General features: G+C 47.3%; 1 protein-coding gene and 1 long non-coding RNA gene across 4 annotated transcripts in view; both read left to right on the top strand.

Moving 5' to 3' along the window:
* Nucleotides 1-20,177, top strand: part of LOC127005155 (serine/threonine-protein phosphatase 4 regulatory subunit 1-like) — a 187,257-nt gene that overhangs the window by 165,054 nt on the left and 2,026 nt on the right. For all 3 annotated transcript variants that reach the window (XM_050873791.1, XM_050873793.1, XM_050873794.1), the window contains 9 exons: nt 2,418-2,588; nt 8,846-9,000; nt 9,899-10,039; nt 13,329-14,331; nt 14,434-14,547; nt 14,715-15,083; nt 18,021-18,191; nt 18,490-18,873; nt 19,050-19,326. In XM_050873791.1, the coding sequence (XP_050729748.1) occupies nt 2,418-2,588; nt 8,846-9,000; nt 9,899-10,039; nt 13,329-14,331; nt 14,434-14,547; nt 14,715-15,083; nt 18,021-18,191; nt 18,490-18,873; nt 19,050-19,326 (2,785 nt within the window). The remainder of the gene's footprint in view (nt 1-2,417; nt 2,589-8,845; nt 9,001-9,898; nt 10,040-13,328; nt 14,332-14,433; nt 14,548-14,714; nt 15,084-18,020; nt 18,192-18,489; nt 18,874-19,049; nt 19,327-20,177) is intronic.
* LOC127005157 (uncharacterized) lies at nt 202-1,423 on the top strand. Its single transcript, XR_007758356.1, has 2 exons — nt 202-1,151; nt 1,305-1,423. It is a non-coding gene; the product is annotated as an uncharacterized LOC127005157 (long non-coding RNA).

Raw genomic sequence — 20,177 nt, 5'->3', positions numbered from 1 at the left:
CTCCCTGACACGTGGTGAAATGTCTTATAATGTAACCCTTAGTATTTTCCTTCATATATGTATTTTGTATTTGGAAAGATTTTGTCAACTATAATAAATGAGTACGATAACTGGTGACGCTTGGGGTGAACATCATGCGCGCGGGGCTGGGGTAGGGGGTGACTCTGACCTGTTGTGGGGGGGGGGGGGGGCTGTGCAAGGCCGCGGCAGCACTGAGGGAGGTGCTGCCGCCTGCCGGGAACGTGACGTGGTTTTATTAGGTCAGTCTTTGTAACGGCTCCCAAACCTTGAAGTGGGGTTACTGATTCCTTAGGTTCCTCCGGTCTCGTCACTGTTGCCAGACTATCGTACTCAGAGCATAGTATTTACCGGGTTTTGACGCGTAACTATTGCCAAGAAACATCAGGAATTAACTATTTTAACGATGAATATAAATGAATCTCGTTATTGGGGTCCAGGAGACGGGTTTTGAGTCGAAAGTTGGTAAATATAAGAGGCTGAGTACGACAATCTGGCAACGTTGGGTCTCGTATCCTAGTGTTGTCCAAGGTGGTACTCGGTCAGGAGGCGCGGGTTTCATGTTATTGAGAGTAGTGAATTGGATAAAGGAAGGATAAGTCTGAGGTGTTGAAGGAATTGGAGGAGTAAATGAGAGGGGGAAAAAATCGGGATAGAGGAAAAGGAAGAGAACAAGTTAGTAATTGAGGTGATTTGGTGCTGGTCAAGGTAGTGGAGAGTGAAGGAAATAAGGACAGAGTAATAGGAAGATGATTTAGTTTTATGTTATTGAGGAGAGTAGTTTAGATAAAGGAAGGATAAGTCTTTGAAGTGTTGAAGGAATTAGAGGGGAAAAAATCGGGATAGGGGAAAAAGAAGAGAACAAGTTAGTAATTGAGGTGACTTGGTGTTGGTAAAGGGAATAAGGACAGAGTAATAGGAAGATGATTTAGTGGAGGAAGGAAAAAATGAAAAGGAAAGGCACTAGCAATGGAGAAGGTGACGGCGGTGGAGAGGAAAAGGAGTGGAGAAGGAGAAGATGACGGAAGCAGTTGTAGAGGCGGTTGGGAAAAGGAATAAGGACAGAGTGAAAAGGAAGATGATTTAGTGGAGGAAGGAAAAAAGAAGAAGGAAAGGCACTAGTAATGGAGAAGGTGACAGCGGTGGAGAGGAAAAGGAGTGGAGAAGGAGAAGATGACAGAAGCAGTTGTAGAGGCGGTGGGGAAAAGGAATAAGGATAGAGTGAAAAGGAAGATGATTTAGTGGAGGAAGGGGGAAAAAAAGGAAATGCACTAGTAATGGGGAAGGTGACGGCAGTGGAGAGGAAAAGGAGTGGAGAAGGAGAAGATGACAGAAGCAGTTGTAGAGGCGGTGGGGAAAAGGAATAAGGACAGAGTGAAAAGGAAGATGATTTAGTGGAGGAAGGGGGAAAAAAAGGAAAGGCAGTAGTAATGGAGAAGGTGACGGCGGTGGGGAGGAAAAGGAGTGGAGAAGATGAAGAAGAAGCAGTTGTAGAGGCGGTGGTGGTGGTGGTGGAGGGGATAAGGAATAGGGATAGAGAAGGAGAGGAAAAGGACGTGTCGTAGTAATTAGAGGAAGTGAACAAGTAGTAGTAGTAGTAGTAGTGGTAGTGGTAGTGGGAGGCAGAGAAGTACATGTAGCAGTGAGGGAAGGACAAGGAGCAAGGATAGAGAGGAAGAGGAGGCGAACATATAGTAGTAGTAGTAGTGGGAGGCAGAGATGGAGGACATGTAGTGAGGGAAGGACAAGGAGCAAGGATAGAGAGAAAGAGGAAGCGAACATGTAGTAGTAGTAGTAGTAGTGGGAGGCAGAGAAGGACATGTAGTAGTGAGGGAAGGAGGACAAGGGGCAAGGATAGAGAGGCAGAGGAAGCGAACACGTCGTATCAGTAACAGTGGCGGCGGCGGCGGGTTAGGGCAGACCTGCGGGAGTGACGCCGCGACGCCCTCCCCGTGCCGCCGCGCCGGCCCTGCGTGGCCCTGCCTGGCACCCGGAGACACGCCTGCAGGGCCACGAACACGGCGGGCGGCGCATGGCAGGAACCGTGTGTGTGTGTGTGTGTGTGTGTGTGTGTGTGTGTGTGTGTGTGTGTGTGTGTAAGCGTACGAGGTCGAGTGGCAGACACTCACTCATTAACTAGCACATGAGAGAGAGAGAGAGAGAGAGAGAGAGAGCTGCAACGCTCTCTCTCTCTCTCTCTCTCTAGCATACACCACCAATACCTAGCCCAACCCCTTCACACACACACACACACACACACACACACACACACCTCCTCCTCCTCCTCCTCGTCCCCCCACCCCCCCCCCACCCCCTCACGCAGCAGCAGCCCCAGCACTAGTACGAGACGTTTTCCCCTCGCTCACTCTCCCCCTTTCCCCCTCTCCCCCCCCCGGCAGCTCATGTCCAAGATGGCGCCGCTCATTGGCCGGGAGATGACGGAGCGCCTCTTCCTGCAGCGCTTCACGACTCTCTGCTCCGACGCGCTCTTCCAGGTCCGGAAAGTCTGCGCTTCGAACTTCGGCGACTTCTGCAGCGTCGTCGGCAGCAGACCCACAGAGGACCTCCTGGTGAGTGGCGGGGGAGGGAGGGGAGAAGGGAAGGGGGGGGGGGCAATGTGGCTGAGGGAAGGAAAGGGGAGAGAAGGGGAGGATAGGTTGGGTGAGAGAGGTGGGAAGGTAGGAGGGGAAGGGGAGGTACTGAGGGAAGAGGGGATCAAGGGATAGGAAGGGGAGGATAGGAGGAGAGGGAAGAAGGGGGGAAGAGAGGAGAAGGGCCTGAGGGAAGGAAAGGAGAGAAGGGGCAGTAGGGTGGGAGAGAAGAAAGGGAGGTAGGGTGGGGAGGGGAGGAGGGTCTGAGGTGACGTAAAAAGGGGAAGGGAGGGACGGAAGGAGAGAAAGAGAGAGAGGGGGGGCGGGGGGACGGAGGAAGGGAAAGGGAGGGAGAAAGAAAAGAAGGGAGGGAATAGGAGGAAAGAAAGGGGAGGATATGAGGGGAAATGGAGGAAGAGTGGCTGTGAGGTAAAAAGGGAAGAGATGAGGAGAGGGGGAGGATGGTCTAAGGGTAGGGGGGAAGAGGGGGTTCTGAGGGGGAAAAAAGAGGGGAGGGAGGGGGGGGCTAGGTCAAGGGGGACGATGAAGGAAGGAGAGCTAGAGAGAAAGAGAGAGAGCGCTTGGGTGGAAGAAGAGGAAGAGGAGGAGGAGGAATAAGAGTATGCCAGCAGGTGGAGCAGAGAGAGAGAGGGGGGGGAGGGAGGGAAGGGGGGAGGAAAGAGAGTTTTGGAGGAAGAGGAGGAGGAGGAGAAGGAGAGGTTCGACTGTAGATGGGAAAATAGTGAAGGAGGAGGAGGAGGAGGAAGATAGAGAATAATAATGAGGGAAGATTAGGAAGGAAAGGAAGAGAAGAGAAGGAAGAAGAGGAGGAGGAGGACAAGGAATAGACACACAGAAGAAGAAGAAGAGGAGGAAGAGGAAAACAACATACGGAGGAGGAGGAGGAGGAGGAAGAGGAAGAAGAGAAGTGTTGGAGTGAAGGAAACATAGTAGAAGAGGAGGAGGAGGAGGAGGAATAGAAATAGGCAGTGGACGAAGAGAAAAGTAGTAATAGTCAAGTGGAGAAGGGAAGCAGTGTAGTAGCTGTAGTAGTAGTAGTAGTAGCAGTAGTAATAATAGTAGTAGTAGTAATAGTAGTAGCAGTAGTAATAATAGTAGTAGTAGTAGTAGTAGTAACAGCAGTAGTAGTAGTAGTAGTAGTAGTAGTAACAGCAGTAGTAGTAGTAGTAGTAGTAGTAGTAGTAGTAGTGGTGGTGGTGGTGGCGTTCATCGCGTGGGATCAAAGCGGTGGACGGCAGGAGGAGCGAGGGCTGGTTGCAGGAAATCAGCTTTAAGGCAACTCCCTCCTCCTCCTCCTCCTCCTCCTCCTCCTCCTCCGTCCTTTCGCCACCACCCTGTCCCTCTTTCTCTCCCTCCTCCACTCCACTTCTCTCCATTTCTCTCTTCTCTCTCTCCCCTCATTCTACTTCACCTTCATCCCGTTTCCTCCCTCCTCCACTCACTCCTCTCCTTCCCCTCTCGCTCTTTCTCTCTTTATTCCTCTCTTTCCTCCACTTCTTCCCCTCTTTCTCCTCCTCCTCCCTCAATCCTCTCTTCCCCTCCTCTCCCTCTCTCTCTTTCCTCCACTTCTTCCCCTCTTCCTCCTCCTCCCTCAATCCTTTCTTCCCCTCCTCTCCCTCTCTCTCTTTCCTCCACTTCTTCCCCTTTTTCTCCTCCTCCTCCCTCAATCCTTTCTTCCTCTCCTTTCCCTCTCTTATTTTCCTCCTTGCTTCCTTCCTTTCTCACCCTCTCTCACTCCTCTCTTCCTCCTCTTCCTCTCACCTTTATTCTCTCTCTTTACATCCTTCCTCTGCCTCTCTTCCTCTTAATTCCTTCCTCTTCCTCTTTTCCTCTTTATTCCTCCCCTCTCCTCTCTCATTCCTCTCCCTCTCTTCCTCTTCCCCCATTTCCTCTTCTCTCCAGCTCTTCTTTTTCCCTCCGTTACGAGTCTCTCCCTTCACGTTTTCCCTCCCTCTTCTCTCCTCTCCCTCACTCTCTTACCTCGACACTCAACCCCTCCTCCTCCTCCAGGCAAGCACCGTACACACACGCGCGAGTACACAACCTCCTCCTCTTCCTCCCCTCCTCCTCCACCTCCTCCTCCTCCTCCTCCTCCACTCATGCACATCCACGCCGCCATTTTTCCCCAGCCTCCGTTTTTTGCTTTATCAGTGGCTTGAAACTTGATTGTAACGCGACTCACCTGGTGAAACGTGCGCGGAACTCATTCACTCACCACCACCACCACCATTGTCATCACCACCATTGTCATCACCACCACCACCATCGTCATCACCACCACCACCACCACCATTGTCGTCACCACCACCACCACCATTGTCGTCATCACCACTGTCACCATCATTGTCATCACCACTGTCACCACCACCACCACCACTATTGTCATCACCATTATCACGATCACCTCCACCATTGCATCACGACCATTACCATCATCATCAGAATCATAGCTTTCATTATCATCACCATCACCACTACTTTCATCATTAACACCACCACCACCATCATCATCATCTAGCTGTCGTCACCACCATTCCCAGTCTTTCCCTTCTACCTTTCCTCTTATCTTCCCCCTCCGCCCTTTCCTCCTGCCTCCTACCTTTCTTCCTTTTCTCCTTTTCCTTCTTCTCCTTCCTTTCATTCTCTTCTCCCACCTTCCTTACCTGTACTTACTCAGCCCAATTCATCTTTAACGTCCCTCTCCTCCCTCTCCTCCTCTTCCTCTTCCCATCAACAGACTCAGCATCTCTTTCAACCTCCCTCCTCCTCCATGTCACGTTCAAACACTTTCTGCTGATAAGTATTGCGTCGCCTCCTAAATTGAATTATTATTATTTTTTTTTTTTTCCGTAGGGAGTGACACATACTCTTCGGTGTGTGTGTGTGTGTGTGTGTGTGTGTTTATGGGTAAGGGGCTGGGTAGGTTGTGTGTGTGTGTGTGTGTGTTTATGGGTAAGGGGCTGGGTAGGTTTTGTGTGTGTGTGTGTGTGTGTTTTATGGGCAGGACAAATATGAGGGGGGGTGAGAGGGAGAAACTTGTGGTATGGTCCCATATATATATAACCCCCCCCCCCCCCGTTTCTACCTACCTCCCCTTCCTTTTTTCCTCACTTTTTTTCCTTTCTTCGTATCGTCTCGACCCATCATCTTCTCTCCGTCTACTTTCTTTTGTGTGTTTATTCATCTGTATAAATTTTTCAACTTCCCAGATAGTCCTCTTTTTTCTACTTTATTTTCTTTCTTTTTTTTTTTTATTCCTCCTCCTAACGCTACTTCTTCTTGCTTCTTTCCTTCTTCTATTTCAACTCTCCAGAATGTCTTTCCTCCTTTTTTTTTCTATTTTATTTTATTTTTTGTTTTTCCACATTTTCTATTCTTTATCCTTCCGCTTCTTATTCCCCTTCTTCTCTTTCTTCTTCTTCTTGTATTTCAACTGCCCAAATTATTTATGGCTTTTTTTTTTTTTTTTTTTTTTTTTACACTGGTCAGCGGTATTTTCCCTTCCTTTTTTTTCTTTCCCTCCGCTAACCTAACCGACCTTTTTTTTATTTGGGGGGGAAGGTGGGTGACCAGTCTGCTATTTTACTTATTCATCTTTCCATCCTCGTCCTGTTCTCTTACTTTCTTTCTTTTTCTTTCTTTTCCTCCCTCTCTATTTTCCTGATGTTTCGCAATCTTCATCTCACTTCTGGTAATGATGATGATGATGATAAGAGGAAGAGGAGGAGGAGAAAGCAAGGTGATAATACGTGGAGGTGTTCCCTATGCTCTCTCTCTCTCTCTCTCTCTCTCTCTCTCTCTCTCTCTCTCTCTCTCTCTCTCTCTCTCTCTCTAATGATGCAGGACGAAGAGGTGAGGGAGGTGTTACTATGTATATGGAGGAAGAAGAGGAGGAGGAGGAGGATAAATATAGGAGAGAAGAGAGTAATAGAGGAAGAAAAAGAGGGAATTGTGTAGAAGGGCTTGTGATACTAGGAGGGGAAGGAGGAGGAGGAGGGGGTAGAGGTGGTGTATGTATGGAGGAAAATATGGAGAGATGGAGAGAAGATGTGAAGGGGAAGAAAAGGAGGAGGAAGAGGGAGAATATAATGAGGAGGAGGAGGATTGAGAAGTGATAAAAGTGTAAGAGAGAGAGAGAGAGAGAGAGAGAGAGAGAGAGAGAGAGAGAGAGAGAGAGAGAGAGAGAGAGAGAGAGAGAGGGTGGGGGGGGGGTTGACAGGAAGTCACAAAATGAGGAAAGGAAAGGAAAGCAAAAATGATCTTATACTTTTCAAGAACACAGTTGAGAGAGAGAGAGAGAGAGAGAGAGAGAGAGAGAGAGAGAGAGAGAGAGAGAGAGAGAGCGTGGGAAACTGAGAAAGAGCGAGAGAGAGGGAGGGAAGGTGGGAGGTGGACGGTGGTGCGCATGTGTGTGTGTGTGTGTGTGTGTGTGTGTGTGTGTGTGTGTGTGTGTGTGTGTACACTCAAGTGGTCGTATTGATCCATCATACGCATCCTCTCTCTCTCTCTCTCTCTCTCTCTCTCTCTCTCTCTCTCTTCTCGGTATTCTGCCTGCCATGAAATAATGTGAAGGAGGAAGAGGAGGAGGAGGAATGGGGGGGAAGGGGAAGGGAGGTGCAGTTTTAACCCATTCTACCTTCCCCTCACAACTGCTGCTGCTACCACTACTACTACTATCACTACTACTACTACTACTACTACTACTACTATCACTACTACTACTACTACTACTACTATCACTACTACTACTACTATCACTACCACCACTACTATCACTACTACTACTACTACAATCACTACTACCACTACTGCTACTACCACTACTACTACTACTGCTACTACTATCACTACTACCACCACCACACCCGATACACCACCACCACCACCAGTAACCAACACTAAAAACTGCTGGCTCTATCACCTTTACTCCTGCCACTACATCCACTACTACTACTACTACCACTACTACTACTACTACTACTACTACTACACATACTACTACTACAACTTCTACTACGTGGTTCAGTTTCTTAGTGAAGGTAAACAAACGCGAGGCGAGAGAGAGAGAGAGAGAGAGAGAGAGAGAGAGAGAGAGAGAGAGAGAGAGCAGTGCGGGGTTGAACGGAGGGCGGAGTTTGTGGGGAGAGAGAGAGAGAGAGAGAGAGAGAGAGAGAGAGAGAGAGAGAGAGAGAGAGAGAGAGCAGGCGAGGTCATAGGAGAAATAGGAAGAGAGGCGGGGTCACCGAGGACTAGGTATTGGCTCTGCTCTCTCTCTCTCTCTCTCTCTCTCTCTCTCTCTCTCTCTCGCCTTTAGTATCTGTCTTCTTCCTTTCCATCTTTCTTACTAGTCATTAAAATCCTTCTGGCAATGGAGAGATAACCCTTCCCTCCCTCCCTCTCTCTCTCCCTCCCTCCCTTATCAGTGTTGACCCAGCTGACCTGACCCGGGGAAGGGGGAGGGGGGGAGGTGTTTGCTTTCGGTGGTATATACTGTTATGGGGTCTCTTCCTCCCTCTCTCTCTCCCTCCTTTCCTCCTTCCTCTCCTCCCTCCTTCCCTCCTCTCTTGGTTATCTCGGCAGAGCGTCCCACACCTATGTTAATTTATCTCTTGGAGGGGAGGGTGATGATGAAGAGGGTCGTTATCATTGCTAATACTCCTCCTCCTCCTCCTTCATCGTCATCTTCACCACCATCGTCACCACTAGTGCCACATCACCACTCGTCCTCCACCTCCTCCTCCTCCTCCACCGTCATCTTCACCACCATTGTCATCACTACTCCACCATTATCATCATAGCTACATCACTACCTCTACACCATCATTATCATAACTACATCACTACTTCTCCTACACATCATCTTCACTATCACCATCATTATCATAGCAACATCAATCCTTCACCATCACCATAGCCACATCACTAGTATCCTTTTGGGTTTGTTCGACTAGTTAAGTTGGTTGGGTGATTGAGTAGTAATAGTAAGGAAGGTGGTAAGGAGGTGGAGAAGGGGAACAGGAATTGAGGAGGGGGAGGAGGAGGAGGAAGTGGAGAGAGAAGGCAGATAGCATAAGGTACTACAATTAAACAACAAACATAGAAAGAAATGATAATACAAATGAATTATATAATTGACACCTACCTTCACCTTGCTTCACCTGTCCTCTGATTTCAAACACGCAGACACACCTGACCTCATCCTTCCTCTCTTCCAGGTATCCAAGTTCATCAGCCTGTGTGAGGACGGCGTGTGGGGTGTGAGGAAGGCCTGCGCGGAGGTCTTCATGGCGGTGTCCTGTGCCTGCTCCCTCGCCACGCGGAAGGACAGACTCTCGCCCGTGTTTGTCTCCCTCCTTACCGACCAAAGCAGGTGGGTGAGAGAGAGAGAGAGAGAGGGAGAGCAAATACAGGTAGCCATATCAAACCATCACAAACACACCACTTGCATAGCTCATCTTCACGTGCAGTGCCACAACAACATCATTAACCACATCTTCCTTTGCCTTTAGTCACCTTCATCGTTACCTTGGTTCTCTCATTCACTATCAGCTGCGGTTCCTTTTCCCTGGTCATCACTTTATCTTCATCTGTATTTCTTTCACCTTGATCAGCTTTACCTGTATATTCTCTCACCTTGTTTATCATTGCCTGCAAGTTCCTTTACCTTAATTACTTTCACCTGTTTCTTTCACCTTGATCAGCTTTACCTGTATATTCTCTCACCTTGTTTATCATTACCTGCAAGTTCCTTTACCTTAATTACTTTCACCTGTTCCCACCTGTATATTCTCACCTTGTTTATCATTACCTGCAAGTTCCTTTACCTTAATTACTTTCACCTGTTCCCTTGATCACCTTCACCTGCATCTTCACCTAATAGCCTCACTGTCACTGAACACCTTTACTTTAATCATCTTCACCCATTTTATCTACAACTTTATTTTGATCACTTTCACCTGTATCATCAGTTTTCATCACCTTTACATTCTTTACATTAGTCATCTTCACCTATGTCACTTTTTTTATCAATTTCACCTGCATCTTTACATTGATCGCCTTCACCTCACTATCTTTTAATCATCTTCACTTTACCTGTATCTCCACATTGATCACCTTCACCTAACAACCTCACCATCAATGCCTTTACTTTAATCATCTTAGCTTATCAGTATCTTCACCTATCATTCTCACCGTCTTCTAACACCCTCAGCTTCACCACCACCTAACAGCCTCACCGTCCCTTAACTCCCCAATCACCCTCCCGGCAGATGGGTTCGTGTGGCGGCCTTCCAGAACTTGGGTCCCTTCATCAGCACCTTCGCAGACCCCAGCGTGACCGGCCTGCACTACAACGAGGAGGGCGTGCTGGTCATCGGCACCCCGCAGGACCCCGCCGGGCCGCACCACGAGTACGTATTCCCTCGGCTTGCCTGGACTCGCTAACTACACCCGCAGTTCCTATCATTTAGTATAGGTGTGGTTCATTCCTCCCTTTTCTGCTGTAGCTCTTAGGAAACAGTAGATGCAAAGGTCTTTCTTACCCAGTCTCATTCTCTTACTGGTTTAGCTCTTTAGAAACAGTAGATGCAAAGGTCTTTCGTCTTACCCAGTCTCATTCTCTTACTGGTTGCCTTCTACGTCTTTTGAAACAGTAGATTAAAAGGTCTTCCATCTTATCAAATCTCATTCTCTTGCTGCTTGTCTGTTACACCTTTTGGAACAGTAGGTTGATAGGTCTTCCGTTCTATCAAATCCTCTTCTCTTACTGGTTTTGTCTTCTACGTCATTTGAAAATCTTGTCTTCTACATTTTTTTGAAACAATAAATTAAAAGGTCTTCCCACTTATCCAGTCTCGTTCTCCTACTGGTTGTCTTCTTCTTTTGAAACAGTCTGTTCTTTACGTCTTTTGAAATGGTCTTGTCTTCTACATCTTTTGAAACGGTCTTGCTGAAAAGTCTTGTCTGCCACATTTCCACATCACACCTCTTTTGGTCATGTCATTTGAATCGTCCTTGCTTCTACATCTACAAGTAGATTCAAAGGTCTGCCGTTTTATCAAAGTGCTTGTCTTCTACGAGTACATCTTAATATCCGCCGCAGTGTCCCTTCCCTTCCTCTCCTTTATCTCAATTTTCATTCTCTCTTCATTTCGGAACTTGCTAAATGCGTACGTATACCTCCACCTTCTCCCGCTGATCCGCTGCTCAGGCTCATCCCTATGCTGTCCAACGTGGAGTTAACCATCATTGTTATTCGTTCATCATTTTCACTGGCACTGTCTTCCTCTCTTGTATAAATGCTAACTGGAATTGGTGCATATATGTGGTGGAAAAACTCAACACTTTAGCCATGGATTATTCTTACTTGTTCCCGGTATTGTAGTTGAGTTGCATTGTGTTGAGGGTGATTGAATGGATCTTCCTTTTTTAGCGGATCAGTCATCAGTATATTATGGGAGTGTTTTGTATATTTATAATGCTAGTGTGATGTATCTGGTAATACTGTGGTTCCCGTATCTATCAGTCTAGGTCTGGCCTTACCTATTTTAGTAAGTCAAGGTTTATTTCATGATGGTATTTCTTTATTATTTTATCAACTTTGAGGTTAAATTCCTTTCCTCATTACGTGTTGTCGATCTTTCTACCTTTCTATACATTCGCTTAGTGTGTGTGTGTGTGTGTGTGTGTGTGTGTGTGTGTGTGTCCTGGGGTGAGGGAGAGGAAGTGTAAGCAACCAGTGGAACGGATGGTTGGTGGGGCTGGTCAACCCCCCCCCCCCCCCCCTTACTCTGAACCCTGCCCTGTTTTCCCTTCCCCCCCCTCTCCCTCCCTCCTCCCTTCCCTTCCTCACACCAGGCTCCCTTTCCCTTCCCTCTCTTCTTTCCTCCCTCTTCACTTTCCTCCCGTTTCCTGTTCTTCCTATCCTTTACGTTCTCTCTCTCTCTCTCTCTCTCTCTCTCTCTCTCTCTCTCTCTCTCTCTCTCTCTCTCTCTCATCTTGTCCGGCTTCACTATAGTCACGCTAAGGTGTGTGTGTGTACGTTTTGATCAGTGGAAATGGAGGAAACAAATGAACCACACACACACGCACACACACACACACACACACACACACACACACACACACACACACACACACGGCGACAAAGTTGAGTGCAGCGAAGGTGAGATTTAAAACTCAAGTGCCGGGCCACAGGAAGGAAGGAGGGAAGGCTGTTACGGGGTGTGAGGGGCGGATGTGGCTGGGGGGGGGGGTGATGTTAGGGCTTGGGCACGTGTTCATCTCCCTCTCATCCCTCCCTTCCTCCATACCACCCCCCTTCTCTCTCTCTCTCTCTCTCTCTCTCTCTCACACACACACACACACACACACACACACACACACACACACACACATAACATTCCCTTTTCCGTCGTGGCTTACGCAGAAACACACACACACACACACACACACACACACACACACACACACACACACTCTTTTTGCCTTTAGTGGGTAAGGTGAGGGTGAGAAGGGACTTTGGTTAAGGAGGGAGAGAGAGAGAGGGAGGGAGGGAGGGAGGGAGGGAGCTGGTTGGTGTGTATATATGCATGAGGGTTGTACTGTAGGGTGTTAGGGGGAAAGGGGCATGAGGGGAGGGGGAAGGCAGTGTGAAGTGAGGAGAGGGGGGGATGGATTGTATGTAGAGGGGGGTTGGGAGGTAGGTAAGGGTAAGGGAGGGGGTAGAAAGGGGACAGAAGGGGAGACGGGAGGTAGGTAAGGGTAAGGAGGGGGTGAAAAGGGACGTGTGGGGGGTCGGGGGGAAGTGACCGCGACAGTTCAGGTTCGCCAGCTGTCCGCCTCTCGCCCTACAGCTGCAGGGGCGAGGCCGGGCAGATGTTATAAGATGGGGAGGTCACGGAAGACTTACTCTGTGACAAGGCGGGGCATTATCGTTGCCAGACAGACAAGGGGGGGAGGGGGGACGCACGTGCTGAACTGGACCTGGTCTGTAATGGGGGGAAGAGAGGGGGGGGGGGGTGTGTAGGGGGTGGCAGGGAGTATGTTAGGTATGGGGAGTGTTATTAATACTGGATTGGGTGCAAGGGTAAGGATGAAGAGGGGGGGGGGTAGTAGGGGTGAAGGGAGGAAGAGAGATCCGGGGTTGTTGCTGTTGGGTGGGGTGCAAGGGGTGGGTGAAGGAGGAGTTGGGTATGGGGTGTTATTACTGCTGGATCTGGTGTGTGTGGGGTCTGGGGTGTCTGGTGAAGGGGTGCAGAGGGAGGGAGGGGAGGCATGAGGGTTGTTGCTGTTGTTGCCTCTGCTGCTGGGTCTGGCAGGGTGGTTGGTGCCTGTACCATGGGCATGATGCTTCCTGTCTCCCCTTCTGCAGCTGCCCCGGCCCCTCCTCCTCCTCCCTTCTCCCTGTCTGTCCTTTGCTATACTGTACACACACACACACACATACATAGGAACAGTATTTTTTGTATGTGTGTTATTGTCATTTTGTTTAATCTTATAATTGTTATCCAAGGTATTTATAGCCACCATGCTTGTTTTGAATTATTTGAAATCATTGTCCCATAAATTTGGGGATGGAAGTATAAAAAGTTCCCAAATATTTTCCAGTGTACCCTAAACTTTCCATTATACTGTCATTGCTATTATAATTGATTAACTGATAACATTGATAACCTTTCATGCCCTCCATATTTATAGACTGAATGCAGACACAGTGGTGGTAGCAGACCGAGGGGGCGGCGAGGAGGGGAGGGAAGACAGCCAAACAGCATCACTGTCATCAGAGTTCAGAGAACACCACTATGACAGCTCAGAACAGGAGTGCCGAGAGGAGGACAGAGATTTGAGGGAGGAGGAGCCCATGGAGGTGGAAGAGGAGGAAGAAGATGAGGAGGAGGAGGATGAGCAACATAGTAAGAAAGTACAGGGACAGGGTAACTCAAGTGAGGTAGAATCCGGGAGTATAGAAGACTCGTCCACACACCTCCACAGTGCTGAGGAGAGGCGAGCACTGGCATACCTCTTCTCCAATGCCTCTAATGCCAACACCCTGAACAGCAGTGACAGCTACCACAGCACCTCGCAGCATGAAGCACAGAGCCCAGTGCAGCCCACCACACAGGAGCAGCAGCAACTTGAGGATGTCCAGAACCAGAATTTTGAGACCAATCCACAACCAGAGCCGTCAGAACCTCACAGCCAGACCAGTCCAGTAATCCCAACAGACCCTATTGAGGACACCACCACAACCACCACCACCCAGCCCTCACAAGACACCACCCAAGAAGCACCAAGCCAGGAGCCAGGAGAATCCCCTGTGCCCGCTGTGCCTCCCAACACCCTGCCGGGTCCTTTGGAAGGGAACCAGATGCAGTGCAACAACCTCCTCACGGTGTCCGGCACTGAGGGTCACCTACATGTTCACCTGGATAACAACCCCGCCTTCAACACATTCAACTACTGGCGCACGCCCATCCTCCCCATAGAGCTGCCCATCCCCAAGATTGAGGTGGACATTGACATCACCGGCCAGACCACCAACGTGTGTGTCAAGGCCAAGGTGCAGGAGAAGGATGACACCTACCAAAGCCAAGTCAACCTCACCATGGCCACAGAGTCCAGCAGCAGCCCCAGTATCATCGTGGCCACCTCCAAACAGGAGCTGCCTCCCCAACAGTCCCAGCCACAGAACACCATTGAGGTGAGCACAAACTCGGCTTCAAGGGACACTCATGAATGTTGTAACTTTCTCTGTCAGTTGCCAAAGACTTTCTTATGCTCCAATGATTATCCTTCTAAACAGGCTGACCTGGAGGCCCTGGCTGCCTCCCTCCAGAGTGTGATGGTGGAGGACGAAGAAGATGAGGATGAGGGGGTAGAGAAGGACAGAGGAGAGACACAGCACTCAGAAGGAGAGGTGAGTATTACACAAAAGAAAATGCCATGTCAGGCATGTTGCATTTGATTTTTTGTCATTGTGTGCTTAGAAATCTCAATTTGTTGATTTGTTGTTGTATCAAAACTTCTGCCTTCCAAGTCTTTCATAAGACTTTCTGTCAACTTCCACTGACCTCATTACTTCAGAGCTCCGAGGTGGCACAGGTGAGCACCCCCCAGCCAGCCACATACGCCCAGGTGTGTGCTGCCTCCGTCACCTCAGTGCAGCACAAGAGCGACCCGCAGCCTTCCATCTTGGCCTCACGGCTCACCGAGGCGCGTGTCAGCATGTCCGGCGGTTCCGTCACCGAAATTAAAAAACGAGAGATGGATGTAGTGTCTCCCAGTGACTCTGCGGCACCACGGCCCAGCCTGCCCGGCCAGCCCTCCCTCCTCACCCAGCGAATAGTAGACCCCTTCACCATGATGCTGCCGTCGGGGGAGAAGGCCCCAGGGCAAGACCATCCGCCACACAACATGGAGTTCATCAATCTGAGTCAGGACATTGTTCCCAAGGTATGGCTGCCCATCTCATCCCCACTCCTAATCAATTAATAATGCTCAAATGTAATGTTTCAGGGATATGCAAGCATATCACCAGAGAAAGAGAAGCCCAGCAGTGATGAAGCAGGTCTGGCCACGGCGGTGGCCAGACCTGCTCCAGAAACCCTCCATTTATACAATCAGATTTCTTTGATATCTGACCCTGGCAATGTACAGTGTCAGAACATTAGCAAAAACTTGACTTTATTGCTAAGAGAACTAAAAGATATCAAGTGGGATATTATTGACCTCAGTGAGGTTAGGAAGATGAGGGAGGTATTCATGGTAGTGCCCAACAGACACATCTTGTGCTACAAAGATCTTACAGATAGGAAGGAGTGTGGAGTTGAATCTTCATTAACTAGTCTAGCAGGGAGCATAGAAGAATTCTTCAGTACCAACAGAAGTGTAGCAGGAACAGAAGATACTGACTTCAAATCCTTTCAAGGTTGTGCACCAACATCAACTTAGAGTGTACAAGAGTTTTTTTTTTTTTTTTTTTGTTTTTCAAGAAAGAAACTGGTTAAAAGGCAACAAGAAAGAGGGCAGGGAAGAAAGTAGTGATAAACAGAGCAAGGAATAATCTAAAGAACATCCCTTGCCTGACAACTCCCCCATCTCCGTCATCAGGCGCGGGCGAGGAAAGAGTTCCTGTCTTTGGGGGGTGCAAGCCTCGTGTTCCCCTTCCAAGGCAGTGAAGCGGACCTCATTTAACCTAACCTAATTTAGGCTATATGGTTCACCGCGCCTGCACTGGCTGTGCTGTGTCCGGCGGTTATGGTCTCCGGGCCTATCACCAATGGCACGGCACACAATGGGTCTGTGCATTGAGAGGGGAGGGAGAACAACAGCTTATTACTTAATTCCTTGTTCTGTACAATGGAATTGCTCGGTGTGCTGACAATAGATTCATTAGAGGTAGACTAAAGATTAAGAGACAGAGTGCATTGGACAGTTTGGGTCTGGGCAAGGTAGCTCACGCGTTGCTGCAGGTCCCCTTGTGCCATTCTTCTTGTTATCTCTTCGATGAGATGAAAGCAAACTTCATAATAGTATAGCAGCAGCATCAGTAGTAGCAGTAATGATAGTAGAAGTGATGGCAGCAGAAGTAATAGCTGTCTTTCTTCATTTTTACCGCAACATTACAAGAATACCATACTAATGAAATGCGATACAGTACAAAGATACAAAAACAATACAGTAATACCAGAAAACAACACAACCACACACTTCCTCCACAACACTCCTCCCCTCAACACAAATCAAGTTTTTTGCTTCTTCACTTTACTTAGACTCGCAGATGACGTCGTCTTACTGAGTGAGGAAAACATACGAAGAATGATCGAAGAGCCTTACAGATAATCTGACAGTATGCATGAAGATGAATAATAGGAAAACGAAGGCCATGGCTGATAATAGAGGAGTTCTGGCCCTCAAAAAAAAATGCAAGATTATCTGAAGAGCATAATTTGGTACAGAAAAGTGGGTCTACTATAAGATTTTATTTATTTATTTATTATTTATTTATTTATTTTTTTTTTATCCCAGTGTAATTCAAAACAAAGTTATGAATATTAAGAACATTCTTCTATAATCTTTGACACAGTTGTGGTATTATGATAAATGAAATTCAGAAACTTTGGTTGCACAGCAGTCTGAATCTACGACCTGTTGTTCGCCGTTTTTTGGTCTACAAAAACATCTGTACTATCAATTTTAGGCATTTGATACACTAAAGCAATTAATAAATCACGAACATAGACTTTACCTTCTCATTATGTATTTATACCTTGGAGATAGATTTATATTACTTGGCATTCCAAACCAAAACAAACCTTCTTTTGACCTGTATCGCTTTTCATCGGCTCATCACCATCACTTCTTCTGGTACTAACTCCCCTCTTTGCCTCTCGTAGTTGCTACATTCTACAATTAGGTGTTCCACTGTTTCTTTCTTCCCAGTGTCATAGACAGCTACAACCCTTTGTGTTGGTAAGTTCGGACCCTCAGCGGCTCCTTTCAGTACTGTGCTGGTTTCAGCCTTTTAAATATCTCTTTACCATGAGTTCTCCTGACTAGATTCTGTTCGGTACATTCCAGATTAAACATTAGTCTTCGTGGAATCTATTAGAAAAATGGTTCAAGCTATACATGTGGCAGGAGATTAGAAAAAAATGTGAGAATGGTGTTAGCTTAGGTGCGAGTATTTAGCTTGTAATAACTGAATGGTTGAGTGTTTCTCACCACTTCACCTGAAATATGTTAGCATAAACACTTGGGATCAATGTCTTGTAGACTATAGGCACAGTGCATCATGATTTATCACGTGAGAGATTTTAAAGTGTGCGAGTCCTCATAGCTTCAACAGGAGTTGACTCAGTTTTAGTTAAAATAGCTAGCAATCACTGGCAATTTTAGGGGGACAGAACTCCTCTAATTGACATGGAACAGCTAAGGGAAAGATATGAATGAAGTTGACTATTACTGCATACTGTGACATAAAGGGTGTAACAGCATTAAAATTCAAAATTCAGTGACCACAGATTAATTATATGTAAACTAAGCTTAAACATTACAAAAAAGGTAAAAGTTGATAAATATGAAACTCGAGAAGGCTGAAGAATTTAATTTAAAAATTCAAAACCACAAAGACGCTGTTAGCAATGATGAGATCACAAGTGTTTTCGTGAGGCCTAGAATTGTAGGTTAGTGGTTGGTAAATTGTACATTAACCCACCATCTCTGAAATGTATTTCCCTTACTTGAAATTATTGTTTTCTGACTTATAAAGTTTTGAGAACCGAGTCTGGTGCATGAAACAGGATGGTTATGATTAATGATTTAAATTGGCTGCATATTTTTCAATAGTTATTGGGTATGAGGGATCTAATTGTGGTATTCATTTTCCAGACTCTGCTGGAGCACTACATCAGCATGACAGATCCAATGCGGGCAGAGTCAGTGGACACTGAACTCACACGGCACTGTGCCTACTCCCTGCCGGCAGTGGCCCTCACCCTGGGCCGCCAAAACTGGCCTGTGCTCAAGGACACCTATGAAACCCTGGCTGGAGACATGCATGTAAGTTTTGAGTGGGCTACTTTTTGTTGTGACAAAGGAGCAGTGCCAGAGTTACAGGCACATGATAAAAACGAAGTTGATATATCATTATACATGGTGGTAAGACCTACCGTCTGTAAATGTAGAGCTATCTGTTAAATTCCATTATTGATTAGTTCATTAAACATGAGATAAGGAACCATGTACGACATAAGTTAATAGGGAAAAGCTCGTCCATTAAGTAATAAAAGGCAGATAATGTTATGGTGGGAGTCTCATGGTTTTGGGTTGTGGTGCTCATGTTTCCTCCTTGCTGCAGTGGAAGGTGCGGAGGACACTGGCCTTCAGCATCCACGAGCTGGCCGTCATCCTGGGGGAGGAGATCGCCCAGAGTGACTTGGTGCCAGTCTTCAATGGATTCATCAAGGACCTGGATGAGGTTCGCATTGGGGTGTTGAAACACTTGGCTCACTTCCTTCGCCTGCTGAGACCCCAGAACAGACGGGACTACCTGCCCCGCATGGATGAATTTCTGCGCACAGACAACGAAAACAACTGGAGGTTCAGGCTTGAGTTGGCCACCCAGCTGGCAGACATCATTGATCTGTTCTCCCCCCAGGATTGCCAGACCTTCATAGCACCCATTGCTCTGTCCCTCATGGCAGACAAGGTGGTGCATATTCGCCGAACATGCTACTCAGTGGTGAGTGGATCCTGTGCATGGTGGCAGAAGGGTGTAGAAAATTCATTCTTAGGAACATTTAATTTAACAGGATAATGGTGTTATAAATTGAAACTATGATTTGCAAATAAGACTTGTAACAGTAATATTAATGGGAATGTAAACACCAGATTAACAACAGGTTGTTTCCTTTGCAGGTGTGTCAGTTAGTGAAGCAGCTGAACTGTGAGGGTGACCCCAGGTATGTGGAGGCTCTAAGCAAACAGTTGAGAGAAAAGTTTGCTCAGGCACCCACGTGGTCGCAGCGGCAGTCTTACGCCTTCCTTTGTGGCCATATGGTGGCGGAGAACTCCCTCCACCTGGAAGACTGGTGCCGCCTTTTCCTGCCGAGCCTCCTTTCCCTTGCCTTAGACCGGGTCCCGAATGTCCGCATCGCTGTGGCCAAGATGCTCACTACACACATTGCATGCCTAGGTGAGTGTGACCAACATGATTGCAGAGCTGGGGTGGGGAAACGTCCACTGGAGTAACACTAAAACTTGAACTGAATAGCTGTGGCCAGGACCTTCTGGGATCACTAAAATGGAGGGATGGGAGGAAGGGGGCCACCATACTACATTCTTGTGGAGCAAAACATATAAGGTCTGTTCAAAACATATCTGATCTTAGACATTACAAAAACAAAAACATAAAGTGATTTTACAGTTTGGCATTCTGGCACATATCCTTGATGCACTAAACCTGCAAAAGAAAATAAGAAATGGCAATCAGCATCAGTCTCACTTCGTTGCCCACTTGTTCTGGTTTCTTTGGCAGTGGGGAGTCTTAAGACTTTCACTGCAATGGCTGAGCCTTGGTTTCTTGGTTGTATTTGTACACCCAGCACTTGTCACCTGTGATTACAAGGAAGTCGTGATCACCGTTGTATGCATTACATTATTTACATTATTGTATGAAAACTTGAAAATGCGATGAGTACAGTCTACAGTCAGCCCACCAGCTGATTTGCAGCAACTGGCTCAACTGCCAAAACTTTAAAAATTCACGCACGCACCAAATATCTACTAACACACATGGACTCGCCCATGCCTCTTGGCTGCAACTGGCTACCAAGAAATAAAAGGTTGTGTATTTTATGAGCAGACTTTGTAAGGAGGTTGGAGATGGAGTGATGGTGTATCTGATCATACGATTGTGTGATTTGTAATATAACATGAGAAAGAAAAACTTGATATAGCTTGGGGAATAACTAAGCTGGTCAAAAGTCAAAAGTAAAAAAGCAGATACAACTAAGCTGAATCTGACAGATTGGACAGTGGTGGAGA

The sequence above is a fragment of the Eriocheir sinensis genome, chromosome 29, assembly GCF_024679095.1.
Source record: "Eriocheir sinensis breed Jianghai 21 chromosome 29, ASM2467909v1, whole genome shotgun sequence".
Classification (NCBI taxonomy): domain Eukaryota; kingdom Metazoa; phylum Arthropoda; class Malacostraca; order Decapoda; family Varunidae; genus Eriocheir; species Eriocheir sinensis.
The sequence above is the reverse complement of the archived record's forward strand: the minus strand, read 5'-3'. Positions and strand labels throughout refer to the sequence as shown.